Here is a 17,550-nt window from a genome sequence, read left to right on the forward strand (position 1 = left end):
TCTTCTCCTGACGAGTGTTGTGTTGGTTTCAGTACGACATCCGACAGAAAGCGTTGAAGCTGACGGCCAACAGTATGTACGGCTGCCTGGGCTTCAGTCATTCACGCTTCTACGCTAAACCTCTGGCTGCTTTGGTGACCGGCAAGGGGCGAGAGGTAAGGTGTATTTCATCCTCTGTGTGTGTGTGTGTGTCTCTGTAGCAGAAGTAAAGTATTATATCTTGTGTGTGTTAAGCAGAAGTAAGATGGATGTGTGTGTGTGTTTGTAATAATAATAATGATGATAATAATTCATGACTTTTCTATGGCGCGATATCCAGTACAAATGCTGCTCAAAGCGCCTTACATCATCGAGCCAGTTATGAAAATAACATAAAACATTACAACAGCTCAATCCCATGTGTTCACAGAATGAAAAAAAAAAAAAGCATGATCCACCAAACAATAAAAATATCAAGTAAATAATGCTTAGATTAAAGAGAAATACATTTCTTAAAAACACACATTTTTTTTAGACACACACATACATGCGTGCGCACTCACACTCGCACACACACGTGCGCGTGCATGCACCCAGACACATTAAATATATCAACTGCACTGAAACAGGATTACGTGAGTATAAATATCTCTAGCATAAAACTCCATGTGGTGAACAGACTTTGGACTATCCATCATACTGAGTACAGTAATGTTTGTGGAAAAGGTGTGTTTTCAGATATGACTTGAAAGTCTGGAGATCAGGAGCATTTCTGAGGGACGATGGCAAAGAATTCCAAATTTGGGGTACTTGAGCCCTAAAAGATCCTTTTCCCTTTTGTAGCAGAATTTTGTATGTATTCAGGCATGAGATTCTTCAGGTTATTGTCAGACGTCAGGCCAAAGAAACTCTTGGAAATTTTAAAGTCTTACAGCTGTGTCTCTAACAGAGGATAGGCATTATATAAGGTCTTATATAAGATCGATATCCGTCAATCAGACAACCAAATACACACGTTAAAGATCCTGAAATCCATGCCGTCTTCAGTATGGCTGCATACATAGCACCTGTAGATATTCAAAAAGAATCTTTCAGTTTCAGTTTCAGTAGCTCAAGGAGGCGTCACTGCGTTCGGTCAAATCCATATACGCTACACCACATCTGCCAAGCAGATGCCTGACCAGCAGCGTAACCCAACGCACTTTGTCAGGCCTGGAGAAAAAAATTTTAAAAAAATAAATAAAATTGAATTAAATTTTAAAAAATAAATAAATAATTTTTTTTTTTAATAAATAAAATAAGATAAAATAAATTTTAAAAAAATAATATTAAAAAAAAAAAAGATAATAAATAAATAAATAAATAATAATAATACTAAAACAGGAGGAAACCATGAAGATAGTACATTTGAAATACAGTGATACAGAAGATTTGCAAGAAGTTGAAATTTATTGTGTTTGAGCAAACAGAATAACTTCAGATTAATAAAAGTATCATGCTTGATACCGACTCAAAGCTGGTGTAGTTGTTATACCTGTATTATTCTTTTACAGATCCTGATGAAAACAAAACAGTTGGTGGAAGGGGTGAGTTTTTTTGTTGTTTTTTTTTCTTTAAGAATTCGTCTGTGTGGATTTTAGTATTTGTGTGTTGTTCTTGTTTACTCTTATGTTTAAATTTTAACTCCTTCATTGCTAAACATGGATGAAGTGAGGTCAATCGTGTCTGAATTAGAACTGCAGTCACTCAGGTGACGTCCTTACCTCAGTGGGGTGACAGCCCTTCACTGACATCCTGACCTGTAAGCTCTGTCTTTCCTCAGTGAGGTGACAGCCCTTCACTGACATCCTGACCTGTAAGCTTTGTCTTACCTCAGTGGGGTGACAGCCCTTCACTGACATCCTGACCTGTAAGGTGTGTCTTACCTCAGTGGGGTGACAGCCCTTCACTGACATCCTGACCTGTAAGGTGTGTCTTACCTCAGTGGGGTGACAGCCCTTCACTGACATCCTGACCTGTAAGCTCTGTCTTTCCTCAGTGAGGTGACAGCCCTTCACTGACATCCTGACCTGTAAGCTCTGTCTTTCCTCAGTGAGGTGACAGCCCTTCACTGACATCCTGACCTGTAAGCTCTGTCTTACCTCAGTGGGGTGACAGCCCTTCACTGACATCCTGACCTGTAAGCTCTGTCTTACCTCAGTGGGGTGACAGCCCTTCACTGACATCTTGACCTGTAAGCTCTGTCTTTCCTCAGTGAGGTGACAGCCCTGCATTGACAAGTGTACTCATCAGTTGTAGTAAAGAGGTTAACATCTTTACACTTTACTCAATGTTAGCTCTGTGTGAGTGTGTGGGTTTCGTTGTGTGTGTTTGAGTGTGTGTATTTTGTTGTGTTGTGTGTGTGAGTGTGTGTATTTTGTTGTGTGAGTGTGTGTATTTTGTTTTGTCATGTGTGTGAGTGTGTGTGTATTTTGTATTGGTGTGTGTGTCTGTGTGTGTGTACACATACTCTTGGTATATGGGACTGGAGGTGGGGTAACGTCTTTCCAGTTTTCTTGATATTAGTTTGTGTGTGTGTGTGCTTGACAGATGGGACTGGAGGTGGGGTAACGTCTTTCCAGTTTACTTGATATTAGTTTGTGTGTGTGTGTGTGTGTGTGTGTGTGTGTGCTTGACAGATGGGACTGGAGGTGGGGTAACGTCTTTCCAGTTTACTTGATATTAGTTTGTGTGTGTGTGTGTGTGCTTGACAGATGGGACTGGAGGTGGGGTAACGTCTTTCCAGTTTACTTGATATTAGTTGTGTGTATGTGTGTGTGTGTGTACTTGACAGATGGGACTGGAGGTGGGGTAACGTCTTTCCAGTTTACTTGATATTAGTTGTGTGTATGTGTGTGTGTGTGTGTGTACTTGACAGATGGGACTGGAGGTGGGGTAACGTCTTTCCAGTTTACTTGATATTAGTTTGTGTGTGTGTGTGTGTACTTGACAGATGGGACTGGAGGTGGGGTAACGTCTTTCCAGTTTACTTGATATTAGTTGTGTGTGTGTGTGTGTACTTGACAGATGGGACTGGAGGTGATCTACGGTGACACAGATTCCATCATGGTGAACACCAACAGCACTGACATTGAGCAGGTCTTCAAGCTGGGAAACAGGGTGCGTGGAACTGGCTGTCTTTAGCTTAGTAAATCTTGCCAATCCTATGAACATGATTAATGATCTGATCTGTCCATCATTATTCACTTTGTCTCGCCACAGCCAACAGTCTTGTTTTGTCCGTCTTTATTCAGTTTGTCTCGCAGATCCTAACATTGTAAACTCTCTTGATGATGGGCCCAGATTGAGGTCTTACTGTTTAAAACTGTTTCAGACAAAGGAGCGTGTTCAGGGCTTTATAAAGTTTTGAATTTTTGGTGTGGCACCTAACTTGCTTAATGATATCATAAGCTAAGAATATCTTAACTGGCTCCGCGACTAAGCCATTATTGTCATTAGTAGGGGGCTTAGTAGGTGGTGTCCTAAGTATGTTAAAACAGAACAGGCACCACTGAACACCACCGAAGTGACTCAGCAGCAGTGAAGTGTCTCCTCTGGTGTGTGGCCTCCAGGCGACCTAACATCGATGGTTCCCTGTGGACTGTCAACGTTGGAACTGCGACGGACGAACCCGGGTGTGGCCATGTATGGGGGAATCCAAATGAGCGGCGTGGGAGTAATGCCACTGAAACAGCGCAGATGATGGGGCAGCAAAAAAAAAAAAAGAATATCTTAACTGACCTTTCCACTCTTCGCTGCGACCAATAAACGCAGTGTGTTGCTGTGCTCACAAGCATGAGAGTAATTTTCGAGGTGACAGGTTGATGTGAACAGTGGGTGTCGTTTCTTCCTAGTCACAAGGCAGACAACTGTTTTAAACAAAGGGATCTTCTTCTTCTTCTTCGTTCATGGGCTGCAACTCCCACGTTCACTCGTATGTACACGAGTGGGCTTTTACGTGTATGACCGTTTTTACCCCGCCATGTAGGCAGCCATACTCCGTTTTCGGGGGTGTGCATGCTGGGTATGTTCTTGTTTCCATAACCCACCGAACGCTGACATGGATTACAGGATCTTTAACGTGCATATTTGATCTTCTGCTTGCATAGACACACGAAGGGGGTTCAGGCACTAGGAGGTCTGCACATATGTTGAACTGGGAGATCGTAAAAATCTCCACCCTTCACCCACCAGGCGCCATCACCGAGATTCGAACCCGGGACCCTCAGATTGACAGTCCAACACTTTAACCACTTGGCTATTGCGCCCGTCCAAACGAAGGGATCCTATCTGGGCTGTTTAACGTTCTGAACTCAAATTGTTTGAAACCTCTTTGCTTTCCTGGATTCGTTTACACGTTAGTGTGTGCAAATTTTGAACAAAAATTTAAAGAAACTTTCGTCTACTCACTGGAAGATAGCATTAGAAGGGAGAAAGTTATATATTTTTACCCCAACTAACTTATGTTATTGATCAGTTTGGAAAATTTCATTTTATTTCATATATATTTTTTCCACAACTAACTTACGGATCAGTTTGGAAAATTTCATTTGATAACTTCAGACATATGTTTTTTGGCGATTAATTTTTACAAACCTTTACAAATTGTGTCATTTGTGGGGAAAGTCAGGGGAGGGAACTGGCAGTACTGAGTTAATGATCTTGTTTTGTCCACCATCATTTCGTACGTCTTGTCAATCCAATTTACTTGAATAATTATCTTGCTTTGTCAGTGGTTTTCAGTATTTCTTGCCATGATTTGTCCATTAATGTCCAGCGTGTCTTGCCAGTCCTGTTAACACAAACACAGTGGAGTGATGGCCTAGAGGTAACGCATCCGCCTAGGAAGCGAGAGAGAATCTGAGTGCGCTGGTTCGAATCACGGCTCAGCCGCCGATATTTTTCTCCCCCTCCACTAGACCTTGAGTGGTGGTCTGGACGCTAGTCATTCGGATGAGACGATAAACCGAGGTCCCGTGTGCAGCATACACTTAGCGCACGTAAAAGAACCCACGGCAACAAAAAGGTTGTTCCTGGCAAAATTCTGTAGAAAAATCCACTTCGATAGGAAAAACAAATAAAACTGCACGCAGGAAAAAATACAAAAAAAAATGGGTGGCGCTGTAGTATAGCGACGCGCTCTCCCTGGGGAGAGCAGCCCGAATTTCACACAGAGAAATCTGTTGTGATAAAAAGAAATACAGATGCAATGATTTGCCCATCGTTGTTCAGTATGCCGTACCTGTCCTATTAACGCAATCAGTTAATCTTTCTTTTTTTTCTTCTTTTTTTTCAGGTGAAGGCGGAGGTCAACAGACTGTACAGGTTACTGGAAATCGACATTGATGGAGTCTTCAAGTCCATGCTGCTGCTGAAGAAGAAGAAGTACGCGGCGTTGAACATGACAAAAAACCCTGACGGCTCCTACTCCACCTCCCAGGAGCTGAAAGGCCTTGACATTGTGCGTCGCGACTGGTGCGATCTGGCCAAACAGGCGGGAAAGTGAGTGGTGCAGTGTGTTTTCATTGTTTACAGACGTACGTTTGTTGGTTGTTGCTTTTTGACTCACTTGTGTAAACAAAGTGAGTCTATGTTTTAACCCGGTGTTCGGTTGTCTGTGTGTGTGTCTGTGGTAAACTTTAACATTGACATTTTCTCTGCAAATATTTTGTCAGTTGACACAAAATTTGGCATAAAAATAGGAAAAATTCAGTTCTTTCCTGTCATCTTGTTTAAAACAATATTGCACCTCTGGGATGGGCACCCAAAAAAAAAAAAGAAGAAGAAACCTAATTATATGCAAACTGCATTTACTGTTATATTTATATTTTTTGTATTCTCTAAACTTGGCACTTTGATATGATATTCTGACCCAACAACAAGAGCAGTCATTATCATTTTTTGTTCAAACAGGAACTTCTTTTGCTAAGCATGGAAGTTTTATTTATTTTGCAAACATTTTGGTGCAGATAGTAAAAAATGGAAATTACTCTGTAATTAATGCTAGGGGACTTAATTTGCTTTAAACTGATCTTTCTCTTCTTAAACATTACATTTTGAAATTATACTCAATACATAAAAAGCTTGGATTTTTTTTTTTTTGAAAGTGTATCACAAGTGAGTCTTGAAGGCCTTGCCTCTCTTGTTTCTTGTTGGTCTGATTGAGGGGAAGGAGAGTTGGGGGGCGATTGTATATGGACGTTTGTCTCGCTGTTGTTGTTTTTGTTGTTTTTTTGATGGAGTGGAAGGGGTGGCAGGGGTTGGGGTGATTGTTTACAGACGTTTTGTTTATGTTTTTTGGTGTGATGGAGGGGAAGGGTGGGGGGTGAGGGGTGATAGGCTTGTCATGAGTAGTTTTTCTGTCTGGTGTTTAGTTTTGTGCTACTTTGTTTCATTTCAGGAAGTTTTTTGTGCAAAAAAGTAGTAAAAATGTTTAATAGTGGAGTATGGCCCATGCTATGGTCAGTTTTTTGTGCAAAAAAGTAGTAAATTTTTAATAGTGGAGTGTGGCCCACGCTATGGTCAGTTTTTTGGTGCAAAAAAGTAGTAAATTTTTAATAGTGGAGTGTGGCCCACGCTATGGTCAGTTTTTTGTGCTTAAAAAGTAGTAAAATGCTTTTGTTATAATAGTGGAGTGTGGCCCAGGCTATGGTCAGTTTTTTGTGCTTAAAAAGTAGTAAAATGTTTTGTTATAATAGTGGAGTGTGGCCCTATGGTCAGTTTTTGTGCAAAAAAAGTAGTAAAAAATTTTATTAGTGGAGTGTGGCCCACGCAGTGGTCATTTTTTTGTGCTTAAAAAGTAGTAAAATGTTTTGTTATAATAGTGGCGTGTGGCCCAGTCTATGGTCAGTTTTTTGTGCTTACTTTTTATATGATTATTTTACGGGGTTTTTTTTTGTGTGTGTGTGATTATTTTACTGTCATTTAGCTTTGCGGTGTGTCACTTTAGTGTGTCCTGCCGTGTGTCCTTGCTATGTGTCCCTGTAGCTTTGTGGTGATGATTGCTATGTTCCCATAGCTTTGTGGTGATTCGTTGCTCTGTCCCAGTAGTTTGTGGTTATTCATTGCTGTGTGTTCCTACAGCTTTGTGGTGATTCATTGCTGCGTCCTCATAGCTTTGGGGCAATTCATTGCTATGTCCCTATAGCTTTGGGGCGATTCATTGCTATGTCCCTACAGCTTTGTGGTGATTCATTGCTATGTTCTCATAGCTTTGTGGTGATTCATTGCTCTGTGTTCCCATAGCTATGTGGTGATTCATGGCTATGTCCCTATAGCTTTGTGGTGATCATTGCAATATTCTCATAGCTTTGTGGTGATTCATTGCTCTGTGTTCCCATAGCTTTGTGGTGATCATTGCAATATTCTCATAGCTTTGTGCTGATCCATTGCTATGTCCCCATAGCTTTGGTGGCAATTCATTGCTGTGTCCTCATAGCTTTAGGGTGATCATTGCTGTGTCCCAATAGCTTTGGGGCGATTCATTGCTATGTCCCTATAGCTTTGTGGTGATTCATTGCTATGTCCCTATAGCTTTGGGGCGATTCATTGCTATGTCCCTAAAGCTTTGTGGTGATTCATTGCTATATTCTCATAGCTTTGGTGGAGATTCATTGCTATGTCCCAATAGCTATGTAGTGATTCGTTCCTCTGTCCCAGTAGTTTGTTGTTATTCATTGCTGTATGTTCCTGCAGTTTTGTGGTGATGGTTGCTATGTCCCCATAGCTTTTTGGTGATCCATTGCTATGTCCCCATAGCTTTGTGGTGATCCATTGCTATGTCCCCATAGATTTGTGGTGATTCATTGCTATGTCCCCATAGATTTGGTGGCTGCTGTCCATGTGTTCCCATAACTGTGGTGATTCATTGCTCTGTGTCCCCACAGCTTTGTGGTCAGCCATAGCTTTGTGTCCCCATAGTGTTGTGGTGATTCCTAGCTTTGTGTCCCCATAGTGTTGTGGTGATTCATAGCTTTGTGGTCAGTCATAGCTTTGTGTCCCCATAGCTTTGTGGTCAGTCATAGCCTTGTGTCCCCATAGCTTTGTGGTCAGCCATAGCTTTGTGTCCCCATAGTGTTCTGGTGATTCATAGCCTTGTGTCCCCATAGCTTTGTGGTCAGCCATAGCCTTGTGTCCCCATAGCTTTGTGGTCAGTCATAGCCTTGTGTCCCCATAGTGTTGTGGTCAGTCATAGCCTTGTGTCCCCATAGCTTTGTGGTCAGTCATAACCTTGTGTCCCCATAGCTTTGTGGTCAGCCATAGCTTTGTGGTCAGTCATAGCCTTGTGTCCCCCCATAGCTTTGTATCTCCATAACTTTGTGGTGATTCATTGCTCCGTGTGCGTGTGTCCCCCACCCCCCCCACCCCCCTCCCCCGACAGCTTTGTGGTGACCCAGATCCTGTCCGGGGAGCTGAGGGAGACGGTGGTGGACAACATCCACACCAGGCTGCAGGAGGTTGGGGAGAAGGTCCGCAACAACGAGCTGCCCCTGGAGCTCTTCCACATCACCAAGGTAACAGATTGGGATTACTGTTGTCAGCATTTACGCCTGATCTTGAAAATAATCCCCACATTACAAATACGGAGAGAGAAAAAAAAATGCAAACACACACACACACAAATATAGATGCATGTCTCGGTTCACTCCCCAGAAACTGTTCCACATCACCATGGTAACAGATACATCTCTCGGTTCACTCTCCTTGAACTGTTCCACATCGCCATGGTGACGGACACATCTCTCGGTTCACTCTCCTTGAACTGTTCCACATCGCCATGGTAACGGATGCATCTCTCAGTTCACTCCCCTTGAGCTGTTCCACATCACCATGGTAACGGATACATCTCTCAATTCACTCTCCTTGAACTGTTCCACATCACCATGGTAACAGATACATCTCCCCATTTGACTCCCTTTGAGACGGGCGCAATAGCCAAGTGGTTAGAGCGTTGGACTGTCAATCTGAGGGTCCCGGGTTCGAATCACGGTGACAGCGTCTGGTGGGTGAAGGGTGGAGATTTTTCCAATCTCCCAGGTCAACATATGTGCAGACCTGCTAGTGCCTGAACCCCCTTCGTGTGTCTATGCAAGCAGAAGATCAAATACGCACGTTAAAGATCCTGTAATCCATGTCAGCGTTCGGTGGGTTATGGAAACAAGAACGTACCCAGCATGCACACCCCTGAAAACGGAGTATGGCTGCCTACATGGCGGGGTAAAAACGGTCATACACGTAAAAGCCCACTCATGTGGATACGAGTGAACGTGGGAGTTGCAGCCCACGAACGAAGAAGAAGAAGACTCCCCTTGAACTTCTACATCACCAAGGTAACGCATATTCTTCATCAGCAAAGTAACACACAACTCCCCATGTGGAGTGATGGCCTAGAGGTAACGCGTCCGCCTAGGAAGCGAGAGAATCTGAGCTCGCTGGTTTGAATCACGGCTCAGCCGCTGATATTTTCTCCCCCTCCACTAGACCTTAAGTGGTGGTCTGGACGCTAGTCATTCGGATGAAACGGTAAACCGAGGTCCCATGTGCAGCATGCACTTTGCGCACATGAAAGAACCCACGGCAACAAAAGGGTTGTTCCTGGCAAAAATTCTGTAGAAAAATCCACTTTGATAGAAAAACAAATGAAACTTCACGCAAGAAAAAAATACACACACACACACAAAAAATGGTGGCGCTGTAGTGTAGTGACGTGCTCTCCCTGGGGAGAGCAGTCCGAATTTCACACAAAGAAATCTGCTGTGATAAAAAGAGAAATACAGAATACAAATACAAAATACATTTCACTCTCAGGGAACTGTTCCTCATCACCACAGTAATGCACACATCTCCCTATTCATTCTACACATTTATGCCCGTGAGGCTTTGTTTGGAGTATATATATATATATATATATATGATAGTCAGTCGTGTCCGACTATGACCATCAGAACAGCAGAGGAGGCAACTGCTGTTCCGACTATTTGGGTTAGAATTTGATAACAGTGGAGAGTGTCTTGCCCAAGTACATCCCCACTCTCTCGGCCAAGAGGGTTTTAGGATAGTTGGCGTTGGGATGGTTCCTAAAAGGCCAACTACCCCACAAGGCTGCAGCACTAAGAGCCAGTGCAATTTTGCCTCCTAGTTTGAGAGTCATAGTCCTTCACAAAAAGACTTAACCTGTAAATGGTTTCCCATTGACTGGAGAAACCATTGATAATACAGCTCTCACTTTGCTGTTGGCCCAAATGTAAACTTAGTTTGGAGTACGGATGTATAAAAACAAACACACACACACAAAGAAGAAAACAAAAAAAAAAGAATAGAGAACATAGAACTCAGAAAGGAAGAAAGTACAAGTATAATGATTGCTCACTCTGCTTAATACGAAGAAAAGAAACTGCATCCTCTAGTGTTCGGTCCAGGAAGTCTGAAACAGTGTCGTTCTTTTTTTGAGCAATTATTGTCTCGGCCTTTATTTTATCAGGACCTGTGTTCTGTGTGTGGGTGTGTCGTGGAAGCTGCAATATATAGCCTAGAAATGAGTGTGTGGAGGAGGGGGGGGGGGGGGGGTGCAGGGTAATATGGGTGTGGGTGTGTTTGTGCTGTGGAAGCTGCGATATATAGCCTAGAAATGAGTGTGTGGAGGGGGTAGGGGGGGGTGCAGGGTAGTGTTGGTGTGTTTGTGCCGTCGAAGCTGCGATATTTAGCCTAGAAATGAGTGTGTGGAGGATGGGGGAGGGAGGTGCAGGGTAATTGTGTGTGTGTGTGTTGGTGCTCATGTACGTTTATGTGTATTTGATCGTGCTTTCATATCTGTGAAACTGCATGTTTGTTGCATATCTGTCGTGCATGTGTGTGTGTGTGTGTGAATGTGTGTCTGCATGTTTTACATTTATTTGCTTATTTATCATCATTGTTGTCTTTTTCTTTTTTTTTTCCTTTTTTTTTTATGTGCACTTAGAGTTGACTTCATCAAGATTTTGCGCCTTATGAATATTATTATTATTAGTAGTATTTTTATGTGTTATCTTTTTTTTCTTCTTTTTTTTCTCTTTTTTCAATTTTTGTTATTTTATTTTATTTTATTTTATTTCTTTTTTCTTCTTTTTTTCTCAAGGCCTGACAAAGCGCGTTGGGTTACGCTGCTGGTCAGGCATCTGCACGGCTGATGTGGTGTAGGGTATATGGATTTGACCAAACGCAGTGATGCCTCCTTGAGCTACTGATACTGATACTGATAAGTAATTTAATTTCTTTTGCAGAATGTATAGGTGAGTAATTTAAGTTTTTCTGTAGGATGTATCACAGTATCCATCACCCTGTGTGTGTGTGTGTGTGTACAGCAACTGATGAAGAACCCGGAAGATTACCCAGACAAGAAGAACCAGTCCCACGTGCAGGTGGCACTTCGTTTCAACACGAAAGGCGGCAAGAAGATACGCGCGGGGGACACCGTGTCCTACGTGATTTGTGCGGTAAGTTGCTTGCTGGTGTGTCTTGGATCAGCAGTCATTTCTTCCATCCTGACCTTCCAGACCTGCCAGTGCCTGAACCTCCTTCGTGTGTATACACACGCAGAAGATCAAATGCGCACGTTAAAGATCCTGTAATCCATGTCAGCGTTCAGTGGGTTATGGAAACAAGAACATACCCAGCATGCACACCCCCAAAAACAGAGTATGGCTGCCTACATGGTGGGGTAAATAAACAAAACGGTCATACACGTAAAATGTTAAATGTTACATGTTTGTCTAAGTGTGTAGGTGTGCGTGCCTGAAATCTGTTTGAATCACACAGGAAACGAATGATGAGAGCCGTCAGTCGGCTCTACCCAGGTAGGCAGCCTGTTGTGTAAAATGACCTTGTGTTTGTAAAACGCTTAGAGCTTGGTCTCCGACCGAGGATAGGCGCTATATAAGTATCCATATCAATCAATCAATCAATCAGTCAATCAATCCATCCTCATTGCCCGCTGTTGTTCTGGAAAACCAACAAAAAATATCACAGCATTAAGAAAATATGCTGAAATTTACCTCTCTTTTTTCTTCTTCTTCCAAATCGATACGTGGAGACACAGCTGTAAATGGTGTATAAATTAGTTCTCTTTGCTTGCGGTTTATGTATTTACAATGTAGGAATGTGCACTATATGTGAAAGTTTGGGGTTTTTTTTTGCTGCCCCATCATTTGCACCATTTCAATGGCATTACTCCCATGCCGCTCATTTAGATTCCTCCATACACGGCCACACCCGGGTTCGTCCGTCGCAGTTCCAGCGTCGGCAGTCCACAGGGAACCATCGATGTTAGGTCGCCAGGAGACCACACACCAGAGGAGACCCTGCACTGCTGCTGAGTCGCTTTGGTGGTGTTCAGTGGTACCTGTTCTGATTCAACGTACTTAAGACACCACCTATTAAGCCCCCTACTAACGACAATAATGGCTTCCTTGCAGAGCAAAACTAAGTGAGCGTCCCTCCCAGAGTGGAGACCGCCACCACGAAATTTTGTCACCAGGGCATTGCTTGAGCGCAGGGCTGAACGAGTTAAATCGCCAAAGGCAAAATCGGTGCAAATATTTTCTGCAGCTCTGTGATAAACACAGAGGTTGTTTTTTTTCTTGTTGTTTTCAGTCTATGTATGCTGCAGTTTTATGACGGCGGGCAAATGTGATGTGGCAAGTGTTGATGGTAATTTGGGGTTGTTCTTAAGTTTAGGCAGCTGTTAATGCTGATAAATTAGCATGTCTGGATCAGTATAGTCCGGAAGAAAGTGTTTCCTTATCATATAAATTTCCATGTTGGCATAATAGATTCACCCTCCCCCCCTTTATTTTACTTTGTTTCAGTATTAAGATATGCATCCCCTCCCCCTTTATTTTACTTTGTTTCGGTATTAAGATACACACCCCTAATTAAATGGTGACCCTAGGTTCAAGCTGAGAACCTTTCAGTATTGCAAAAATCATTCACCTCACACCCGTAGCATGAGTGGACTTGATGGAGTGTTGCAGATGAACAACCATTTTATTTTGTTTTGTTTTATTTCATTTTATTTTGTTTTGTTTTGTTTTATTTAATTTACAATTCTAAGGGAGAGTATTACTGCAATGGTTGTTCAGAAATAAAAGAAAAAACCTGAATGTACATGACTGTATAAAAATATGAGGAATGTTGTGACGTTTGGTTTGACACATGATGTATATATGACAGGTGCAATAGGCGAATGGTTAAAGCGCTGGACTTTCAATCTGAGGGTCCTGGGTTCGAATCTCGGTGCACCTGGTGGGTAAAGGGTGGAGATTTTTCCAGTCTCCCAGGTCAACATATGTGCAGACCTGCTAGTGCCTGAACCCCCTTCGTGTGTATGCGCACGCAGAAGATCAAATACACACGTTAAAGATCCTGTAATCCATGTCAGCGTTCAGTGGGTTATGGAAACAAGAATATACCCAGCATGCACACCCCGGAAAACGGAGTATGGCTGCCTACATGGCGGGGTAAATAAAAAACAAACAAACGGTCATGCACGTAAAATGTTACATGTCTGTCTGAGTGTGTATGTGTGTGCGTCTGAAATCTGATCGAATGACACAGGAAACGAATGATGAGCACCCAGTGGCAGCCATCAGTCGGCTCTACCCAGGTAGGCAGCCTGTGGTGCAAATGTCCTTCGTGTATGTAAAGCGCTTAGAGCTTGGTCTCTGACCGAGGATAGGCGCTATAGAAGTATCCACATCAATCAATCAATATGTATAGGTTTGACACATGATGTATATATATATGGGTTTGACTCTTAATGTATATGTATGGGGCTTCCACAGGATGGTTCCACTCTTTCGGCAACTCAGCGTGCCTACCACCCAGAGGAGCTGGCCAAGAATGATGCCTTGAAAATAGGTGTGTATGTTTCTCCTCTGTCTTTGGATAAAATACCTGGATCTGGATCTGGATGTATATGTCGCAGGAGCCAATCATCGGCTATAAACGCGATGGAACAGGGAGAGCGCAAAAATAGTATAAAAGGCCACCACATTGACCTAACAGTTTTTCCTACGGGTTCAGGTCTTAATGAGTAGCCACAACAGGTATCTACAGATTTAAAAACTGGTTAAAATCTCTCATGCTGTCCAGATGCTTAGGAGGCAGGGTGATGTTAATCTGCCAAGCGCTGATGTAAATGCTGTATATTCTGTTTTTTGATAAAATATTCCATGTTGTATGTTTATCCTGTTTTTTGATAAAATATTCCATGTTGTATGTTTATCCTGTTTTTAGATAAAATATCATTCCATGTTGTATATTTATCCTGTTTTTAGATAAAATATCATTCCATGTTGTATATTTATCCTGTTTTTAGATAAAATATCGTTCCATGTTGTATGTTTCTCCACTGTCTTTAGATGAAATATCATTCCATGTTGTACGTTTATTCTCAGTTTTTAGATAAAATATCATTCCATGTTGTATGTTTATCCTGTTTTTAGATAAAATATCGTTTCATGTTGTATGTTTCTCCACTGTCTTTAGATAAAATATTGTTCCATGTTGTATGATTCTCCTGTCTTTAGATGAAATATCATTCCATGTTGTATGTTTCTCACTGTCTTTAGATAAAAATATCATTCCATGTTGTATGTTTCTCCTGTCTTTTAGATAAAATATCATTCCATGTTGTATTTTATCTCAGTTTTTAGACAAAATATCGTTTCCATGTTGTATGATTTTCCTCTGTCTTTAGATAAAATATCAGTCCTATGTATGATTCCTGTCTAAAATGATTCAGCACACCACAAGGTTTGTCATTGTGGTTTTTGTTGTTGATATTTTGACAACTAACTGCTGTGTTTTGTGTTCTTGTCTAATTGTCATGCATATTATGGATTTTTAGCTATTAGCTGCTCTGTTATATATTGTTTTCTCATTGTCATGCGTTCCTAAGAGTTTTATCTGTTGACTCCTTGATTAATAACCAAACCAGAAAAAATGACTCACCACACTCGGCCATACACAACGCACACACCCATGAGCAAATGGGGATGGTCGTGTTGTTCATTTTTAGCAGTTGCTGGCTTACAGTATACAGGTGTGGAAAAAAAAAATTGTAAAGAACTGTTAATTACACATACTTAACCGTGACCCAACTAGTGCAGACTCCGGCAGGGGTCTGACATTCCTGTCCTGTGCAAACTACTATCCGCCTATGCGGAGAAAACGAAACTATGGCCGATAACCTCCCAGAAGTAGGTAACCTCCCCTTTGTCCCGCTGGCTAGCGCACTCTTTTTCTGGCAGCCATCATGACTCCTGTTCCTGTGCTCTTCATACGGCTAAGGTTTTTTTTCATATTTTCTGCCTGTCTGTCGATTCTCTGGCGTTCTTGTTTGTTGTCAAATTATGTCTCCAACCAGGTCACATAATTATGTAGCTCGATTGGGGAATCGTGCTGAAATTAAGGCACGATCGCAATCGATTCGCTGACACTCTGGGCCCTCTACTTCTGGCCCTCTCAACAACGCCAACCCGCCCTAACTTTTTGTTGTATTCTACTGTGCAGACACGCATTACTACCTGGACAATCAGATCCTCCCGGTGGTGGCCCGACTGTGTGAGCCCATAGAGGGCACTGACCGTGCTCGTCTGGCGGAATGCTTGGGTAAGGTGCTCACTATTGTTTGGTAAGGTGCTCACTTTTGTTTGGTAAGGTGCTCACTTGTTTGGTAAGGCGCTCACTTTTCTTTGGTAAAGCGCTCACTTTTGTTTGGTAAGGTGCTCACTTGTTTGGTAAGGTGCTCACTTGTTTGGTAAGGCGCTCACTTTTGTTTGGTAAGGTGCTCACTGCTATTTGGTAAGGTGCTCACCACTGCTATTTAACACTCTTGTTTCGTAAGGTAAGGTGCTGACTTTTTTACTTGGTAAGGTGCTTGCTTTTATTTGGTAAGGCACTCTCCTATGTTTTGTGAGTTAAGGGGCTCACATTTATTTGGTATGCTGCTCACTTTTATTTCTTAAGGTAAGGTGCTCACTTTTATTTGGTAAGGTGTTTTGTAAGGTAAGGCACTCACTCGTATTTGGTAGGGTACTCAATTTTATTTGGTAAGGTAAGGTGCTGACTTTTATTTGGTAAGGTGCTGACTTTTATTGGGTAGTGCGCTCACTGTTGTTTGTTAAGGTGCTCACTGTATGGGAAGGCGCTCACTGCCATTTGATAAGGTGCACAGTTATTTAGTAAGGTGCTCACTGTCAATTGGTAAGGTGCTCACTGTTATTTGGTAAGGTGCTCACTGTTATTTGGTAAGGTGCTCACTGTTATTTGGTAAGGTGCTCACTGTCATTTGGTAAGGTGCTCACTGTCATTTGGTAAGGTGCTCACTGTCATTTGGTAAGGTGCTGTCATTTGTAAGGTGCTGACACTGTCATTTGTAAGGTGCTGACACTGCCATTTGGTAAGGTGCTCACTGTCATTTGGTAAGGTGCTAGCTGCCATTTGGTAAGGTGCTGACACTGTCATTTGTAAGGTGCTGACACTGTCATTTGTAAGGTGCTGACACTGCCATTTGGTAAGGTGCTTACTGTCATTTGGTAAGGTGCTCACTGTTATTTGGTAAGGTGCTTACTGTTATTTGGTAAGGTGCTCACTGTCATTTGGTAAGGTGCTTACTGTTATTTGGTAAGGTGCTGTCATTTGGTAAGGTGCTCACACTGTCATTTGGTAAGGTGCTCACTGTTTTGTTACTTTACGTAGGGCACTTTCATTTTGTAAAGGGCTCACTTTTATTTACTGACATGCTCCCTTTTTGTTTCATGAGGCAAGGCACTGACTTACATTTGGCACGGACTTAACATTTAAGGCACTCACTTGGATTCAGTAAGGCACAAACTAACTCTACCCGTGCACGACCCCAGGACTCGACCCCGCACCCTACAGACACAGCCAGCAGCGGTACGGTGACGCAGACGAAGAGGATGCCCTGCTGGCCGCCCTGATGACGGAGGAGGAGAAGTACCGGGACTGCACGCGCTTCAAGTTCGTCTGCCCCGCGGAGGGCTGCGGCATGGAGAACGTTGTGGACGGGGTGTTCACCTCCATCGCCCCCGATCAGCCCTCGGGCAAGGTGGGTTTGGCTTGTGCGTGTGTGTTTGTGTGTGTGGAAGAGGAGGAGGAATTTTTGTTTAATGTCCCGTGACACATATCGGTGATTGAAGACATTTTGTTAAAGTATTTATGAATACATCTGAGTATTATCGGTTAGAAGGAGTGGGAGATGTGGATGAATGGAGGGTTGGGGGAAACTGGGCAAATGAGGGTAAAAATGTGGGTGAAATTTGGAAGAAAAACAAAACAAACAAACCAAAAAAAACCCCTCTAAATACAGTTACAGGAAATTACTTAAAGGACTTCATAAGAGAGAAGTCGTTAAACTGACAAGCGAAACAACTGATAATGAATGCAAAAAGTCAAAAACATCAATGTTCTCAGTCACTTCTGAAGACACACTTTCGTTTGTGTGTGTGTGTGTGCGTTAGTGTTGAAGGATCT

At 42.5% G+C, this 17,550-nt stretch overlaps 1 protein-coding gene across 1 annotated transcript in view; it reads left to right on the forward strand.

Annotated features, from left to right (window-relative positions):
- The window catches only part of LOC143288993 (DNA polymerase alpha catalytic subunit-like), a 77,640-nt gene that overhangs the window by 52,626 nt on the left and 7,464 nt on the right, over positions 1–17,550 (forward strand). The window contains exons 28-36 of the mRNA XM_076597734.1: positions 33–155; positions 1,533–1,565; positions 3,046–3,138; positions 5,315–5,520; positions 8,399–8,531; positions 11,358–11,489; positions 13,836–13,911; positions 15,568–15,666; positions 16,917–17,125. Of these exons, the coding sequence (XP_076453849.1) occupies positions 33–155; positions 1,533–1,565; positions 3,046–3,138; positions 5,315–5,520; positions 8,399–8,531; positions 11,358–11,489; positions 13,836–13,911; positions 15,568–15,666; positions 16,917–17,125 (1,104 nt within the window). The remainder of the gene's footprint in view (positions 1–32; positions 156–1,532; positions 1,566–3,045; positions 3,139–5,314; positions 5,521–8,398; positions 8,532–11,357; positions 11,490–13,835; positions 13,912–15,567; positions 15,667–16,916; positions 17,126–17,550) is intronic.

Source organism: Babylonia areolata, chromosome 13 (genome assembly GCF_041734735.1).
Source record: "Babylonia areolata isolate BAREFJ2019XMU chromosome 13, ASM4173473v1, whole genome shotgun sequence".
Lineage (NCBI taxonomy): Eukaryota > Metazoa > Mollusca > Gastropoda > Neogastropoda > Buccinidae > Babylonia > Babylonia areolata.